This window comes from Lacerta agilis, chromosome 14 (assembly GCF_009819535.1).
Source record: "Lacerta agilis isolate rLacAgi1 chromosome 14, rLacAgi1.pri, whole genome shotgun sequence".
Taxonomy (NCBI): Eukaryota; Metazoa; Chordata; class Lepidosauria; order Squamata; family Lacertidae; genus Lacerta; species Lacerta agilis.
In genome coordinates this window covers 41,951,219-41,970,231 of record NC_046325.1, presented here as the reverse complement: position 1 = coordinate 41,970,231, position 19,013 = coordinate 41,951,219, and the positions used below count along the sequence as shown (strand labels likewise).

The window sequence follows — 19,013 nt, the reverse complement described above, 5'->3', positions numbered from 1 at the left end:
CATTCCTGGATTTAAAGAAGCCATCCCAGTTTCTGATTTGATCGCGGAATGTCCCACTTTTCTTTAGGACGTCCCTATTTTCATCGGAGAAATGTTGGAGGGTATGGAATTATGTGACCCCTGAGCCAAGGAGATAAGTAACTAGACAACCTTTAGAAGACATCTGAAGGCAGCCCTGTATAGGATGTTTTTTAAAAATGTTTAATGTTTTGTTATGTTTTTATATATGTTGGAAGCTGCCCAGAGTGGCTGGGGCAATCCAGTCAGATGGGTGAGGTATAAATAATAAAATTATTTTTATTATGGAATAGACATCCCTATTTTCATCGGTGAAATGTTGGAGGGTATGGGTCGTGCACCTTGCCGACAAAGGTCTATAGTTAAAGCTATGGTTTTCCCAGTAGTGATGTATGGAAGTGAGAGCTGGACCATAAAGAAGGCTGATCGCCGAAGAATTGATGCTTTTGAATTATGGTGCTGGAGGAGACTCTTGAGAGTCCCATGGACTGCAAGAAGATCAAACCTATCCATTCTGAAGGAAATCAGCCCTGAGTGCTCACTGGAAGAACAGATCCTGAAGCTGAGGCTCCAATACTTTCGCCACCTCATGAGAAGAGAAGATTTCCTGTGAAAGACCCTGATGTTGGGAAAGGGCACAAGGAGAAGGGGATGACAGAGGACGAGATGGTTGGACAGTGTTCTCGAAGCTACCAACATGAGTCTGACCAAACTGCGGGAGGCAGTGGAAGACAGGAGTGCCTGGCGTGCTCTGGTCCATAGGGTCACGAAGAGTCGGACACGACTAAATGACTAAACAACAACAACATGGGTCGTGCACATCAGGTGAAGACATCCCACTCTGGTTTGTACAGCAACATGCAAATGTGACTTGAAACGTGGGACAAGTGGGGGGGGGGCGACACACACGTGGCCTTGCTGAATTCCAGCCACTAATGTGTACATAGCCTCTGATGTGGTCTCAGTCCCAGCACACACCATATCAGATTGCAAGGCTGCAGCCTCACACCAAGAGGTTGGCTGTACCAGTCCTCATGTTTAACATGCATGGTCAAAGGGTGTTTTGAACTGCAAACTTCCCTACCGTTGTTGGACCAACCACCAGCCAGGCCTAGAGTATTCCTTGTAGGCAACAGCACATGTGTTTCTCACGAAGGTGTCAGAGAGGTGCGGGAAACTGCAAGGAAATGGCTGAGATCTTCTGTCCCCCTGTACCACTGTGCCACTCCTGGAAACTTAGAAGATGACGTCCACATCACCTTACAGTTCTTCCTTTGCTTAGCTCTCTGTTCCATCCCGTTCTTAGGATCTGCTCTACTCTGCCAGCTTGTGTGTTCCTTTCCTCTACAATCAGGTATTTTTATTTTCTCTGCCAAAGAGTGTTACTCTGCCACCACATCCTGCCCATCCAACCTAGATTATAAGCGACATGATTCTGGCATATATGTATAGATAAGGCTTGCTCATTACACAGTGGAAGACAGATGCCGGGGGGGGTGGGAATTCATCCATACTGGGCATTCTTCGCGGGACTTTTTTGTTTGCTTCTAGTCAGCTTGAAAGAAGAAGCTGAGAATCTTCTCTTCGGGGGGGGGATGCTGACATCACATCCTTTCCACTCAGCAGGTCTTGCTGCCATCAAACTCAACTCTGTTCACTTCTGCCTTCATTGAAGAAAAGAGAAAATGACCAGAATTTTTCCTTTCCTGTGGTCCGTCGGCCTGATACTATGTGAGTATGGTACCACTGCTGTGGGTCTTTTTCCTTAAGCCACAATTGGTGGGAGGGATATACTTTGGATGTGATTCAGGGCGGCAGTTTGTCCAGCAAGACTTTTGGATTTGTTTTCTGTGACTACGCGGTTCCCACGCTGTATCACAAAAATTGCCCCAAATTACTGTAACTTCCCAAAGTAGTCTGCTATATATATATACAGTATGTTATGGGATGGTGAAGGATGAGGCTGCTGTTGAGAAAAATAAATCTACATTCATGTGGAGTTTGTTGCATAGTTCTTTTAATTTTTGAAATTAGGAAAAAGAACTTTTTTAAAAAAAATAAGAACCCACACATTTTATTTGATGAAGTATCAAAACACCTATGTGAAAACACAGACTTGGTATAGAAAACACTTTTCACAATTAGAACATTGCAAATAATAATAATAATAATAATAATATAATAATAATATTTTTATTATACCCCCCCTCAGCCAAGACCGGGCTCAGGCCGGCTAACACTGAATATAAATACAGTAAAAACATTAAAAACCAAAAACCAAAAAAACAGTTGATGAAATATGTTAGAATACAGTTTAAAATGCAGCTTAAAATGCAGACTCGTTTTAGTGGTAGCCTATAGATCAAAGCCATAAGGGGAGAAAACATCAAATATCCACCAGGGCCAACTATCCATGCTGGTCCTACATGGGCCAGCAAAAAGCCGAGAGTGAAGAAAGGGTGCAGCATAAAACGAACAAACGAAATCAGATATCAAATGATGCATTCTTAACTAAACATGAGAGAAAAAGCAGAAAATGAAATGATTGTGCGTCATAATATATGAATAACAAGAAAATGTAATAATAATAATAAAAAGGATTGCCGTAGCTTGCCAACAGGGCCATATAAATGAGAATAACACATAGCACATAGCACATTTTGAAATGCTGTATTCAGGTGGTTTATTAAGTTGGTTTCATCTCTCAAAAAATGTATTAGGTGCACATCCTTCCACATTCCATTTGTAATGTGAGCTTAATTAGAAAGGCTGTCTCCCAGCTCCTGTAACCCCGTTGCCATTTGTCAGAATATTTAGAGGATTTAGCACATGTTTATGAGATAAAATATACTGGTATGAATTTTAGAACTGAAGGTTATCCTTTATATGGTGCTCGACCGTTAAAATCAATCATGACCAGAGATGACAAGGAGTTATTTATATACAGTACATGCATTAACACGATCAAAGCTACTTGGAAATGTAAGGAATTCTGTTAATTTTACAAAGGAAAGGGCATCCCATGATTTTTGCAAATATTCTTGTTTCAAAGGTGCTACCGGTGACACACATAACCAAAAGTGTGTTGATATTACTGCACTTTGGATAAAGTTGAGAAGATAAGAAAAGGGATCCATAACTACATTGTTCGGAAAGGACCACATGCCTTGCCCAGACATTTCCCAAAATGACAGTATTTTATTTTACCAATGAGAATCTAGTGTGCAACCCGAAATAAAACAGAAGCCCAAGCACAGGAATTTGCAAAAAGGGAACTGATTAACAAAAAAAAAAAAGATCCAAATAGACTGGATGCATTAAAGACCAAATACAGTTCTCGAAGCGACTAGCATGAGTTTGGCCAAACTGCGGGAGGCAGTGAAGGATAGGAGTGCCTGACGTGCTCTGGTCCATGGGGTCACGAAGAGTCGGACACGACTCAACGACTGAACAACAACAACAGTTAATAAAAGAAAACCAACAGAAGCAAATCCCTGGCTTAATGACAGCCACCAGCCCCTTTGCCATATACACAATATATTAAGAAGACAGTGTTGCTGTTTTCCAAGAGCAGAAAGTGGTTTGAGAGAGGTATCACTTCCAGTGAAACAGCAGACCGATCATTCATTCATTGCCTCATTTGTCTATAGCATCATCAGTGTACACAGGGCTTTACACCATGACAAAAAGATTACCCATTATTCCCCTCCATTCTACAGATTTAGGAGGTTTTTGAAACACAAATCCCTGCAAAACCTGTACCAAGAGTGAAGGTGCATGAGGATATATATATATATATATATATATATATATATATATATATGCAGCAACTCCTCCTTCAAAGCTACCTTCAACTATGGAAAAAAACCACCGTCCATCTCCACTCTGAGGGTTGTAGCCAAATAAGTTCTACTTAAAGCACACCCATTAAAATTAAGGAAACGCAAGTGTGTTTTGTTCATTCATTTCAGTGGGTCTACTTTCAGCAGGATTAGCATTAGATAAAAGCTCAGGTGAATCAGCAGCACCAGTATGTACAAGAAATCTGGGAGAGGTGGTTAATGTTTGGATGAACATAGGTGCCAAGAGATGGCTGTGGATTTATATATTTCAACGCTGGCATGAAGCTTCATGGAGGAACATAAAATAGCTGGCTCCCAATAGAGTTTCCAGATTGGGTAAAACTGAAGCTCCGCTTTAATGAAACAGATTGTCGTTTTTAAACCGAAACTTAATTTCTTTTATGAGATTTGTAAAAATTGTGCAAGGTGCCCTGAGCAGTTCTAATAAAATGGAAGAGTGGGCTGTGCGTTTTCTGAATGATGAATAAATAGTCCTTTGAGAAATAACGCTCAATTCTGGCTGTGAGGGTGTCAAACAACGGCCACAATCCCACACGGAGGTTCTGTTTAGGGAAGTTTTTAATGTTTGATGTTTTATTCTGTTTTTAACCTGTTGGGAGCTGCCCACAGTGCTGGGGAGACCCAACTGGATGGGCAGGGTATTATTATTATTATTATTAATAATAATAATAATATAATAATATTCTCATGCTAAAGCCCATTGAAACCAGCGGGCATAAGTGCCCTGACATCTGTGCAGGAATGTAGTGAATTTAATATAATTGTAACAAATAATAAGAGTACCAAATAATAAAGGGACGCGGATGGCGCTGTGGGTTAAACCACAGAGCCTAGGGCTTGCTGATCAGAAGGTCGGCGGTTTGAATCCACCCGATGGGGTGAGCTCCCATTGCTCGGTCCCTGCTCCTGCCCACCTAGCAGTTCAAAAGCACGTCAAAGTGCAAGTAGATAAATAGGTACCGCTCTGGCAGGAAGGCAAACGGCGTTTCTGTGCGCTGCTCTGGTTCGCCAGAAGCGGCTTAGTCATGCTGGCCACATGACCCGGAAGCTGTACGCCGGCTCCCTCGGCCAGTAAAGTGAGATGAGCGCCGCAACCCCAGAGTCGGACATGACTGGACCTAATGGTCAGGGGTCCCTTTACCTTTACCTTACCAAATAATAAGCAATACATAGGAAGAAAATAAATTAAAATTATTGCATTGGTGGCCTATTTGAAGCACTGTAAATGTGTTTAGATGATGAGCTCACCAACAATCAAGTTTGAAACGCAGCACAGGGTGTCAATGTGCGGCCAGCCCAGGACATTTTGCTGCCTGAGGCAAAGGCCAAGATGATGCTTCATCTCATTCCATGTACAGAAGCGCACAAGACTGCAGTTTAATGTTGCTGCATCACTGGCGATGGGCAGCATCCAGGGCTTTTTTTCCAGACAGAACTCAGTTCCAGCGCCTCTCAGGTGGGCACCATTGCCATTACAGTGGTACCTCTGGTTACGTACTTAATTCGTTCCGCAGGTCCGTTCTTAACCTGAAACTGTTCTTAACCTGAAGCACCACTTTAGCTAATGGGGCCTCCCGCAGCTGCCGCGCCGCCAGAGCACAATTTCTGTTCTTATCCTGAAGCAAAGTTCTTAACCTGAAGCGTTATTTCTGGGTTAGTGGAGTATGTAACCTGAAGCGTATGTAAGCGAGGTACCACTGTATAAGAGGACAAGGGAGGCGTTCATGGTGAGTTCCGGCACCTCTTTTTCTAAGAAAATAGCCAAGGCAGCATCCTCCATCACATCTTGAGTGCAGCAGGCTAGCTTAGAGGGCTCAGTGTCAGTTAGCAGACACCTTAATGGCTCTAAGCATCCATAAGTATATCCTTCACAGTCTTTGCTTTCATTCCGTAAACAGTAAATAACAAAGCAGTTTCTTTGCTCTCCAGGCTGCTGCTGGTCCCAAGCCAACAGTATGGCGCCAATCAAGTTGACCGGTGACGTCCCCCGAGCCTCCAGAACTCCAGTGGAACTGAAATGTGAGCCCAACAGCAGAGAACTAATGAGTTTAGAGGTGTACTGGGTCCGTCAAAACTTGGACCTCACCACTCATTTCATCCTACGTACTTCTCCAAGGTCTAAAAGCACGCCAGAAACGGTCAGAGGCTACACAGCATCAGCAAGTTCTGGCGTTTACCTGCTGAAAATTACCAGCTTCGGGGAGGAGTATGAGGGCATCTATTATTGCCTTTTTTTCCGCAACCAAGTGGTCCACCTCAGTTCAGGCCTCAAAGTCTACCTGCCAAGTAAGTTTCATTCAAAGTGTTTAACGCCCACGGCCAGTGGTGTGTGTTTGGCTCACATTCCCCGCCACACCAGCTGTTTCCCCTGCCCCTTTTTGAGAGGCGTTTTCCAGAATGTTGCTGTTTTGGGGAGGGGGTGGTAGGATTCAATCACATCCTGGCAATTTCAAGGTGTGCAGTTACAGTTGACTGGGACATCCTGTGCAACAAACCCGCTTCCCCAAAAGATTGTGCTTTATGTGATAAGGAAAGTGTCAGGAAAATGCACTAGCCAAGGGCAAGAAGATTAGAGAGGCAAGACTATTTATTGCTCTTCAACTGGATAATCTTGAAGAGTTTTCCCGTTCCTTTCAGCCCTGCTCCCAAGGTTGCTTTCCTTTCCACCTGATACTACAGAATCGAGCCATTCCTGTCTGATTTTGAATTTGGTAAGGTGGGCAGCAAAGATAGGCCCCCCCTCCTTCCTTCAGTGTCTGATTCAAGAAAAGTTCTAGTCTGGCCTAATATTAATAATAATTTACCACTTATATTTTGCTCACCCCAACCACTCTGAGCGGCTTCCACCACAATAAAAGCACTGCAAAACGTCAAACATAAAAAACTTCCCTGTACAAGGCTGCCTTCAAATGTCTTCGGAAAGTTGTGTAGTTATTTATCGGTTTGACATCTAATGGGAGGGCATTCCACAGGGCGAGCGGCACCACCGAGAAGGCCCTCCGCCTGGTTCCTGTCACTACACTTCTCACAGTGAGGGAACCACCAGAAGGCCCTCAGAGCTGGACCTCAGTGTCCGGGCTGAACGATGGGGGTGGAGATGCTCCTTCAGGTATACTGGGCCAAGACCAATTGGGGCTTTAAAGGTCAGCACCAACACTTTGCATTGTGCTCAGAAACGTACTGGGAGCCAATGTAGATCTTTTAGGACCGGTGTTATGTGGTCCCGGAGGCTGCTCCCAGTTACCATTCTAGCAGCTGCGTTCTGGATTAGTTTCTGAGTCACCTTCAAAGGCAGCCCCACATAGAGCTCATTGCAGTAGTCCAAGCGGGAAATAACCAGAGCATGTACCACTCTGGCAAGACAGTTGGCGGGCAGGTAGGGTTTCAACCAGTGTGCCAGATGGAGCAGGTAGACAGTGGCCATGGGCATAGAATTAACCTGTGCCTCCATGGATAGCCATCGTCTGAAATTCACACTTCTCTGAATTTTGCAATGCAATTCTCTGGACAATGAATATGCATGTGCTATGGTGAAATGTGCATTAAAAATGCATATATGGTGAAAATAACATACAGTGGTACCTCGGTTTACGAACTTAATCCGTTCCGGAAGTCCGTTCTTAAACTGAAACCATTCTTAAACCGAGGCACGCTTTCCCTAAAGAGGCCTCCCGCCGCCAGTGCCCTTCCACCATTCAACTTCCGTTCTTAGACCGAGGTAAAGTTCGCAAACCGGGACACTACTTCCGGTTTTGCGGAGTTCGGAAACCGAATAGTTCAGAAACAGGACTGTTCTTAAACTGAGGTACCACTGTACATGTGTTAGATTAGGGGAAACTGATTTACATGAATGTGTATATTGGGAGAAGTTTGTACTAAAATGCTAATGAATTTTAATGAGCACCTTTTAAAATACACACGCACCAGCAGATGTGGAAACGAGGAGGAAAACTTAAGAGTGGGAAAATGGGAAACTGAGAGAAACTAAAATTGACAGATTCATCCATCTATAGTCCTTAGGCAGTAGGGTTGCCACCTGTCCTCTTTAATTTAGGATTGCCCCATATCTGAATTTAAAATGCTATGTCCTGTATTGACGCATTTTTGTCCTGTATTTCAGGTTCCCGCCCCCCAAATGTGTGTGTTTGAAATGGAGTATGAAAGGTCATGTATTTAAGCTCTGCGAAGCCAAGCACAGACAGATTTACAAATTGTTGTGTGTGTGTGTTTGCGTGCGGCAGATTTCAATCCTGTTAGGCTGCAATAGACCGTAATGGATTGCTCTGAAGTCACTTCGGCACCAGATTTAAAATAATAATAAACCGCCCCCCCCAACTGCCCTGTATTTTGCCAGAGCAAAGGTGGCAACCCTATCAGGCAGGGATTGTGGAGCCACTTGCCAACCAAGCCCTGAGCCATTGTAAATATATAGGAAACGTCTTCATCTTTGTTTTATTTACAGAGGCTACCACCATCGCACCCCAGGTTTCAACTCCCAGTGAAGGACTTAAAACAACCACGGGATGTCCACATTCCACAGCCTCAGGTATGTTTAATTCTCCCTGCTACTCATTTGGGTCATAACTGGCCCCAAAACAAGAAGAGTGAGTGAGAGTGAGGCCCCGAGATGTTGGTGGACCATCAACTTCCATCATCAATCAGAACTGGCCATACTGGCAGGGGCTGATGGGAGGGGAAGTCCAACAGGGCACCACCACTTTGGCTACCCTGGTATGTAAAAAGATATAAAGCCACTTTTATAACCAGTGCCACGTACAGCTAGGAAGCAGGAAGATTGCCAAAGCTAACTAAGTAGGTCTGGTTAGATTCCCCAGATGCGAGAGACCATCTAGTGATCCTTGAGGTCCCCTGTGGGAGAAAGGTGGGTGGAGATGCCAAAAATTCCAACGGATCAGAAAATAATATTTATGTATGCGACCACAGCTGCTCGGATGTTAATGGCCCAGAGAAAGAAGACAAAGTCCCTACCAGAGAAGAATGGCAGATTAAGTTGATGGATTATGCCGAAACGGCAAAAATGACCAGAAGAATCGGAAATCAGGAAGACCAAAATTTTAATAAGAAATGGGGGGGAATTATAATTTATCTTTAAAAAAAGCATTGTAAATGCTAAAATCGTTAGTAGGATTGGAATAACACTTGTACTTTAATGGTGAATTTAATGGAGATGGAAAAGATTTGGATTATTATAAAAGATGCAGGAAGAAATGGTTAACAAAAGGTCCCACAAAGGGCAGGAGGGAAGTCCAGAGATTCTTTGGAATCTTGTTTTTATGTTAGTTGTTGGATAATTGACTGTAAAACTTTAAACTGAAAAACTATAATAATAATAATAATAATAATATAATAATAATAATAATAATAATAATAATAACGGAAGGAAGGTAGGTCAGATGCAAATGAAGGCTTGGATCCAGACCATGTTAATAGACCTTAGGTACTGATAAAATTGTGAGGAATTATGGTATTTTGCTCATAATTTATTGACAGCTTAGGCCTAGTATTGCTTCCCCAAACTGGCCTCTCAGTCAACACACACTGCATCAGCTTTCAGCGTGTAGGAAACCGAAGCACGAAGTAAATCCACACGACATTTCCAGATGTCAAGTAGAATGGTTTACTACTGGCAAATTGAAGCTTAATGGTTACAAATGAGCACTGAGTCTATAAACATCCCTGGTGCAGGCAATCCTTAGAGTGAATCTTTCACTCTCATTTTTTAATACATAAATTATTTATTTGGTTTTTCAGATTAAATTTTTAGTCACATAGAACATACAACATAAAAACTATTCCAATGAATCTCCTGGATTTCCCTCCTCCCCTTTGTGGGTCCTATTGTTAGTCATTTCCCCTGCATCTTTTATGATAATCCAAATCTTTTACATCTCCATTGTGTCCAAAATCCACCCTTAAACTACAAGTGATATTCCAATCCTACTAACGATTTTAACCATTTACAATGGTTTTTAAGGTTTTCCCCATTCCTTATTAAAATTTTGGTCTTCCTGATTTCTGATTTTCGGTCATTTTAGCCATTTCGGCATAATTCATCAACTTGATGGAATCTTTCACTCTCAGTCCTGAAACAGTCTTAGTCCAGATGGAAAGTGTGACTGAGAGAGTGAAAGAGTCACAGTCTACAGACTCTCCTCTTAAATCAGTTTCACTTCTTCCCATTCCCATGGAAACTGTGTAGGTCAAATGACATCATTTCTTTGACCTTGCAGGTGGCGGGCAACTCCCAAGAACTCTCCCCGTGTAGATAATTAACGTAGATAACCGTTTTCTGAGAACAGATGACCTAGTTTTACAGCAATCCCCAACAAAAAACAACAACTCATTTTCATATATTTCAGTGGGACCTAATTTAGTCCGAATCCAACTTAAAGTAAGCCAACCCCTGCAATAACACACATATTGTTCTGCAGTGCTTTGAATCTTCTCCCTCGCTGCTTTTAATATGAGAATTTCAGTAAAAGCACTGGGGCAAGTCAGCACTCCCCGCATCCCGCCAATTAAGTGAATGAAAATAAAAACGAAACACTGTTTTCTGCAGTATTGGTTAGAAATGATCTCAGCACAGTGATGCCTCTAATTTGGCAACACAAAAGCTATTTTTTAGGACCATCAGGAGGGGCACAGCCTTCAAGGCTCACAGCTTAGCAGTGGGCTGGTTTTGTTTGGTTTTTTTGGTACGTTACATTATTTTCTGCCGTGTTGTTGTTACATTGTTATGAAATTGCATTTGCACTGTTGGATTTTGAGATGCCTTCCTGTGTTCTTTGTTGCACTCTGCTTTGAGCACGGTTCTTTATTTGGTGGGAAAGCAGCATGTAAATAAATAATGGATGGATGGATGGATGGATGATGGCCAACTCTTGCAACCCTGCTGCTCTGCTCCTCACTGCTACTGCTTCTTCGGTTGTCCAAGTGAGTGAGCATGAGGCATGAGACTGGCCACTATCAGAGACTTGTGGCTAGCCAACGCTGGCATGAAGCTTCATGGAGGAACATAAAATAGCTGGCTCCCAATAGAGTTTCCAGATTGGGTAAAACTGAAGCTCCGCTTTAATGAAACAGATTGCCGTTTTTAAACCGAAACTTAATTTCTTTTATGAGATTTGTAAAAATTGTGCAAGGTGCCCTGAGCAGTTCTAATAAAATGGAAGAGTGGGCTGTGCGTTTTCTGAATGATGAATAAATAGTCCTTTGAGAAATAACGCTCAATTCTGGCTGTGAGGGTGTCAAACAACGGCCACAATCCCACACGGAGGTTCTGTTTAGGGAAGTTTATAATGTTTGATGTTTTATTCTGTTTTTAACCTGTTGGGAGCTGCCCACAGTGCTGGGGAGACCCAACTGGATGGGCAGGGTATTAATAATAATAATAATAATAATAATATAATATCTCATGCTAAAGCCCATTGAAACCAGCGGGCATAAGTGCCCTGACATCTGTGCAGGAATGTAGTGAATTTAATATAATTGTTACAAATAATAAAGAGTACCAAATAATAAAGGGACGCGGATGGCGCTGTGGGTTAAACCACAGAGCCTAGGGCTTGGAAATGGGAGAGTTGATGGACTTTGGCTTGATCCAGCAAGGCATGTTGATTGCAGTGATTTTCTCGTGCAGGTATAATTTCTTTGTAGGAAAAAGTGTGCACAGCATTGATAAACAGCTATGCGTGCCAAACCCAGGTCATTATATCTTTCCATGTCTACACACATCCAAGTCCAGCAAAAATGGCCCCTTAAATGCTCGCTTTCTTGTGAACTCAATTGCAGATATTGATTAGAAGTATCTTCTTTGGCGATCCCTCGTAGCCAAGTAAGATTGTCTTCCATAAACATGGTTTTAACAGTGAGTCTGTAAGTGACTGTGGAGGCCAATTCTGGATCCACACGTCCTTCCACAGTGGGGACATAGGTTTCCGGGCAGGAGTTGATCATGGTGAGGGTTTGCCAAGTGTGCCTTCCTCTTAGCACCTTTCTCCCTTTCGTCCCAAGTTCAAGCGTCTTCAAAGCCCATGACACCTTTGGCAAAGGCTGTTCTCCAAATGGAGCACTCACAGGCCAGTGTTTCCCAGTTGTCAGTGTTTATACTACATTTTGTTAGATTTGCCTTCAGAGAGTCTTTAAACCTCTTGTGTTGACCACCAGCATTACACTTTCAATTTTTAAGTTTGGAATAGAGTAGTTGCTTTGGAAGACGATAATCAGGCATCCGAACAACATGACTAGTCCAACGAAGTTGAAGAATCATTGCTTTGACACTGGTGATCTTTGCTTCTTCCAGTACACTGGCATTAGTCCGCCTCCCTTCCCAAGTGATGTGTAAAAATTGTCGGAGACAGTGTTGATGGAATCTTTCAAGGAGTTGGAGATTGATTGGAAGTATACCTGCAGATGTAAAAATGTACTTAAAACTGGAGTGCTAGAATGTCCCTTACTGTGGCATTTGAGGAGGACAGTGGTCCTCCATTGCAGAAGGGGTAAGCGAAGGTTGAGCACCATGCTGGCAAATGGATCACAGAATAGCACCAGAGAATGAGAGGCCCGGTCAAAAACTGGACAGCTGCAAATCACAGGGTTGTTACTAGCTGTTGCTTTAGGATTCATTTCTGGTGTGCTTTTGTTTCTGCTGGGCAGATCCAGATGACGATGTGATGTTCCCCTGTGAGCTGTACATTTGGGCCCCCTTAGCAGGTGGTTGCTTCCTTCTGCTGGTAATGTTGGTGATCACCATGTCGGTGTGCTGTGGTAAGATAATTTCCTTTAAACTCTGTTGGATGGCAGCACTGGGGTAATAGGTTCACTTAAAACTAGCTGGGAACTAACTAATTCAAAGGCCTTGTTTACCATGGCAGCCCTTTAATCTCCTGGGCATTTTGTTTCATAATAACCGGGGTAACTTTATTTTACAGAACATGCCTGCTTTCTCTCTTAATAACTATAGCTCTGTCATACATTGCTGGATTTGTAGGGCTCTGCAAAGGCAGGCAGCCTAGAAAACAAACTCTCTCTCTCTATTTCTACACACACACACACACACACACACACACACACACACACACACTTTTCAGAATTCTGGTGAATTAGCAGACGTGTCCACAAATGGGTTACAGACTAATTATAAGCATTTTTAAAACGCTGATCGAGAGTTGGGTAAAGAGATAGAACACATTTTGTGATGCATTGATACAAAAGCCTGCTTTGACACCCGTTTTTCACAACACCAAAATTTGCCTTTAAAAAGGCTGGATGGAATACATGAAGTGGACACCATATATCTATCTTTCTGTCTGTCTGTCTATCTATCTATCTATCTATCTATCTATCTATCTATCTATCTAACTACATATAAAGTGGGCAAAGTTGGGCAAAGTTTTCAAGCCTGCAGTGAATCTCTTAGACCAGAGGTTTTCAACCTTTTTGAGTTCTCGGCTCCCTTGACAAACTACATTCTTTCTGCGGCACCCCTGTGGGGCGGGAGCCCAGTTGTGTCACCTCTGCCTGCAAAACTGGCAGCATCTCACCCATTTTTGAACATCCTGTGGAGTGTTCCCTCAGCCTCCTCTCCTCTCCCCTGTCCTTGGGAGTCCTCTGGGCAGCTGCTTCTGCGGCCCCTGGTCTCTGAGCTGCCCCCCCTGCCCCAAAGAGAGGTGCCTCCTCACACTGCCCCACAGGGACCTAACCAGCCCCAGAGGCACCCCCTAACCAGCCCCAGAGGCACCATTCGCCTGCGGAGCTTGTAGCCACGGCTGCTGCAACAAATAGCTGTGCAACCCTTTGGGAAGCAGAGATAATAATAATAATAATAATAATAATAATAATAATAATAATTGCAAGAGGGAATCAGAGAGGGAGGGAAGGAAAGAAAGAAAGACAGAGGCCAGTGTTGCCTGCAGCACCCCTGACCATCATTCAAGGCACCCCAGGGTGCCACAGCACACGGTTGAAAGCCACTGCCTTAGACTGATAGAAATCCCTGTCATAATGATACAAGCTGAGGCACCTAGAATCTCTTGCATGAGGAAATTCAGCAGCAGAAAGCCTTCTTCCTTCTACCTCCCTCATTCACAGCTGAAAAAAGCGATTTTATGTATACATATGGCTCAAAAATACAAAATGAAGAGGTCACCAAGCACTGCATCATTTTAAATATACTAATAAAACTTGCACGTTTCTCTCCCCCTCCCAAATGAATTGAAGATCCAAGGAGGCGGCGACGGCGTTGCAGATGTAAAAGGTGAGCCCCTCTCTAATCAAGCATCCTGTCACATTAAATCCACAATGCAATCTTAAGCACACTTGCTATGGATGGGTGAGAAGTTCAGTTCAAATTCACATTTTCCGAAGCGATGTGCAAAGTGAAGCACCGCTCCGCTTTGAAATTCACACTTACCTGAATTTTGCAATGCAGCTCTTCAGCTAAGTATTGTGCACAAAAGTTGCATATACTACAAATAAGTAAATAAATCAATCATTGCATAGCTTGACAGGAATTGCAGCTCCTAAATTTTCAGTTACTGGGTGCTAACTTCTGGCACTGGCAAGATAAAGACTCGTGCCTCCCGGATACAGTAGGAAGCTTGATAGGCCAATGTATGGAAACTTGTTTGCTGAATCATATCAAGACTCTGCCATGTCCTTACTTAAGTCTTTGCTCCCTTTTCTTTCTAGGCCTCTGAACGGAACCAATGGGACAGTCACTATGTCACGCTTGATCAAATAACAGCAGTAGGACATTTCAGCTGGATTTTCCCATTGCACTCTCACTGCATCATACCTTCCAACCTTGCCAAAAAGACTCTTGCATGCTCACAATGGCTCTGTGCTCCCATGCCAAGGAGGAATGCCTTTGCCTTACAGCTTTGCAGGAAACTCTTATCCACCTGCTGTATGTATGTTGGGTTAATTTACTTTGCCTTGACCTGCTTGCACTAGGAAAACTGCAACAGTTTAAGGTGGAAATCTTAAGTAGATCTTCACCTCACAAACTTTGGCTGTCCTCGTGATAGAAAAGCTGCAAAGATGTTCAGCCAAATTTACTGCCTGAATAGGCAGCGTTTAAGGGAAAAAAATGGAGCAACGGACTGCTGCTTAGGATCTGTGCAGGTGCATTTATATACATTTTCATACTAGACTTGTTGCAGCTGTCCCCTTCTCAGATCTTTGACGCCTAGCGACTTGGGAGGGAGGGAGGGTTGAAACCCAAAGAACTCTGACGCATGCCTGTGTATACTAAGAAAATGTTGAAATCCCCCCTCTCCCCAAACATCTTTCCCAAAGACTACCGTAAGTCCGGACACTTGTGTGTTAGCTGTAAACCACCAGAATGCCTATATTACAAATCCAATTGAAAACACACGTAAATGTAATAGGCCATATAGTAACAAACACAAATTTATTTACTAGAACTACTTCTCAAAAATTAGATACTTCTCAAGTGGTATGTAATTTTTGAGTAGTTCTAGTAAATAACTTTGCGTTTGTTACTATACGGCCAATTACGTTTACGTGTGTTAGCACTGTTGGGCACCAGAAAACAGGAACTGTATCTGGCAAATAGGGACAGCTGGAGTCTATGCAGTACAAGCGAAACCACATGACATTTCCTGTCCTCCTCTTTTGTGCCTTGCCATCTATAAGCAAGCCGCGCGGGAGCATCGCTATGGTTGAGGTGTGCGACGTTTTCAGCATCCCTTTGTCCTACAACATTAAAAAATAAAGCCTGAGAATTTATTTTCGTCATAAAACCAAGCGGCCTCTGCTTAATGTAACTGCTTCAGAACCGCAACCATGAACTAAAAAGCAAAACTTTGGGCAGAGGGAAGAAAGAGTAAGTGGCATTTATTCTGCTGTGGGCTTCTCATGGACATAGAGTTGGTCACTGTGGCAGCAGGGGGCTGGACTAGGTGGGTCATTGGTCTGAAACTGCAGGCTCTCCTTAGGTCTAGCCAGTGGGTTTTTTCCCCAGCAAGAGCGCAGTTCCAGCAACTCAGGTGAGCACCATTGCAGGCCAGCACTCTCCCCCCTGCCTCCCATTTCTTGCCTTTACATACTTCTGAGAAGCCCAAAACAAATATTTCATGTCTAAATGGATGCTGGCCAGTGTGCGCAAGTCTATCCTTTATTGTTGTTTTTTAGATCCAAGACACCTAGCTCCTAGCAGCTCCTTTTCTTCAATCTGTCTCCGGTGTAGCAGCGGCAGGCTTTAAGCTTTCCAGTCAGGAACTGTCACGATTTCAGCAGGCCTCATCAAAAGCAGATTGCCTCAACCTTCCTTTGTGCCCCCCTCCCCCACCAGCAATGCTGTTTTCATTTTCGGGTTATGGCTAAAGCGAAGGCCGTTGTATGTGGCAGGCAATCCTAACACATAAATTAGGCAAGGGGACATGATTTTAGGGGCTGTTCCCCCAACCACACATGAGACTCAGCTATACAGCTGCAAATAAAACGTTTTAAGTGTGTTTTAAGTGCAATATACAATGTGACACTAGATGGCGATGGTGAGCCTTATGGAAAATTCGATGTATTTTTAAGAATGCTTAAAAAAAAAGCATTTTCATAACATTTTTTGTGTGTGTAGACTCCACCATGGTATATAAAAGGCCTTAAAGCAGTTGGGGAACACACTGCAAGGTTGGAAATGCGTTTGTTTCATACAAAATATGGTGCAAACAATGAAATCAAACAAACCCGATTTAGCAAACATTTTTTTTTACTCATTACCAGTAACAGTGTAACAATATACATCATCTGTAAATATAGTTAAGCCTAGAAGGCTCTACCCATTTATCACCCCCATGCATTCATTTGGGTATGCATTACATATTTCTCGTGATAAGCAGGGAGCTGCCATAATAGTCTCAGTTATCCATGCTGAACACAGAAAAGAATTTTATCTGTGATACTGTGTCTAGAAAAGCACGCAGCAATTCACTGGAACATGTTGTACACATTTAACACGTCCATTTGCATCGTTTTCACGATCGCTTTCTCGATCCTGCCAGCTCCATGTTGCTCTAAGCTGTCAGTTCTAATGAACACCCTCAGGCTTTGCTCTCCCTCAAAGTAAGGAGGAAATGTTTGCAAAATAAAACCTTTATGTGTAATGGCTACTATTCTTGGGAATATTTGAAGGGGGGCTGGCAAAATTGAAGGTGTGGGAACTGCAGTTTAAACACACTATGGTACCCTGAAATTACAGCTCTCACAAACCAGCCGGGGTTGTGGTTGTGAAAAGCCACTTCTGCTTCTCCTACAGTTAACAAGATGCGATTATATAGTCTCATTTTCAAAAATGCCGAAAATGAAGCCATTTGCTGACCTTGAAGGAGGAAGAGGCTCAAGCCCTCCCCCTCACTGGATACAACAGATCAAGTAGACGAGGGGTTATTTGTGTGCGCTATGCAGGAAACCCAAAACATCTCATTCATTAATTATTAGAAACATACAAATGCATGGAAGCAATCACATAGCATCAATAGCATCAACCATGCTCCTCGCTGATTTGAGGGAGAGCAAACCTCATCATCACCTGGGATGAGCTGTCAACCTTCCTTTTTTTGCATTGGGAAATGGCCATAGCTGTCAACTTTACCTTTTTTTGCAATGGGAAACGGCGCTGGAATAAGGGAATTTCCCTCAAAAAAAGGAAAAGCAACTATGCCTGGGATCCACTAAAATCATGTCAGTCATGACATTTTGGTATGAAGACGTCAGTCATTATAGTCTTAGGTATATGGCAGGCAACCAACATGGGCTTTGGGGAGGGGAGGATGAAGCAGAAATTGTCGGCTGCAAGCCCAACAACTTAGGTACACCCAAATCCCACTGAAATCGATGGGCCGTACACATGTGCGTAGGTCCACAGATATTCTTGCATTACACAATTCAACTTGGATATACCGTACGCTGCCGTTTTCAGTTGTCTTACATCACTTTGAGTACACAATGCATTTAGTCTGCTGAGGTTCACAAATATGCAATTCCCTTCCATGTTAAAAGCAATTTCACTGAGACTATAAACCTGCACAGAAAATATTATCGCCATCGTTTATTTTTATCATTTCCCTTAGAAGTGCAATATGGATAGAAGTCGCTTATTAAAAGGTAACGCAGCGGCATCTTTTCCTTCCTCTGGTTTGTCTGCGTGAGTAAAATCAGCTTGCCTTAATGTATCTGTAATGGTATTGACCATTCGCTAGGGCCCAAAGCCAAAAGCACACAAAAATCTTTTTCAACATTCTTCTGTGTAGTGCATTGTGCTAGTGCATTTCTCATATCTTAGCAGCCAACCAAAGTTTGGTGCTTTGTCGGTGCTTTGAAACAGACCCAGCACAAAGCATTGTGCCGCCCGAGCAAAGCAGATGATGTAGCAATGCCACCTCTTCATATGTCGGCTTCCTCTGCCTCCACTTCCTACTTAGTATTTCATATGGGGACTCATAATTCCCTTTGGGGTCACCTTGCCTGTCTTCCTCCGAGGAACAGAAGGCCCTTCCTTGGAGTGAGCCCTGGAGATCACCTGTAAACGCTACTGCTTTTGCAGCAGTGATTCTGCCTGAAATTTTACCGTAATAATTCCGACACTTTAAAAGCAGGTGTTCTCTGGGGTTACCTCACCCACTTTCAGGACCCTTCCTCGCATCCAAACATAGGCAACCCAAATAGCCCCACTGTTACTTTACCATATTGGCAAAGTGGCAGCGCTCTCCCGGAGCCCTAGGCATCAGCCACGGGGCCAGAGATGGCAGCTGGCTTGCCAATGGTAGTAGTGGCAGCCGTGGTCAGCCTGCCAGACATCTCTGCAGGTGGGTGGAAGCGGTGATGGATGGGCTGCAGAGCACTGTTCCGCTGCCTCTCCAATCTAGGACCCGAGGCAAAGGGCCCACCTTGACTAACGGGTGGGCCAGCCCTGCTTTTAAGTCACACAGCAAATAAATATTATCTCATCTATTGTCAGGTAGCTCCTTTGTCCTATCGCAGGACAGTGTAACAAATGCACACGAGAAATTTGTCACAGTGTGCATCAAGCTCAGAAGTGCATATTCATTCGGATAACCTGTAGTAGAAACGTGTATTAGTTAATCTAGTGTA

General features: G+C 43.3%; 1 protein-coding gene across 1 annotated transcript; it reads left to right on the top strand.

The window, feature by feature from the left end:
* Positions 1-1,694: 1,694 nt before the first annotated feature.
* Positions 1,695-15,384, top strand: CD8A (CD8a molecule). Its single transcript, XM_033171076.1, has 6 exons — positions 1,695-1,749; positions 5,811-6,167; positions 8,344-8,427; positions 12,558-12,668; positions 14,121-14,157; positions 14,592-15,384. Exons 1-6 carry the CDS (start codon positions 1,704-1,706, stop codon positions 14,641-14,643), a joined length of 687 nt encoding a protein of 228 aa, XP_033026967.1. The 5' UTR covers positions 1,695-1,703; the 3' UTR covers positions 14,644-15,384.
* The last annotated feature ends 3,629 nt before the right edge of the window (positions 15,385-19,013 follow it).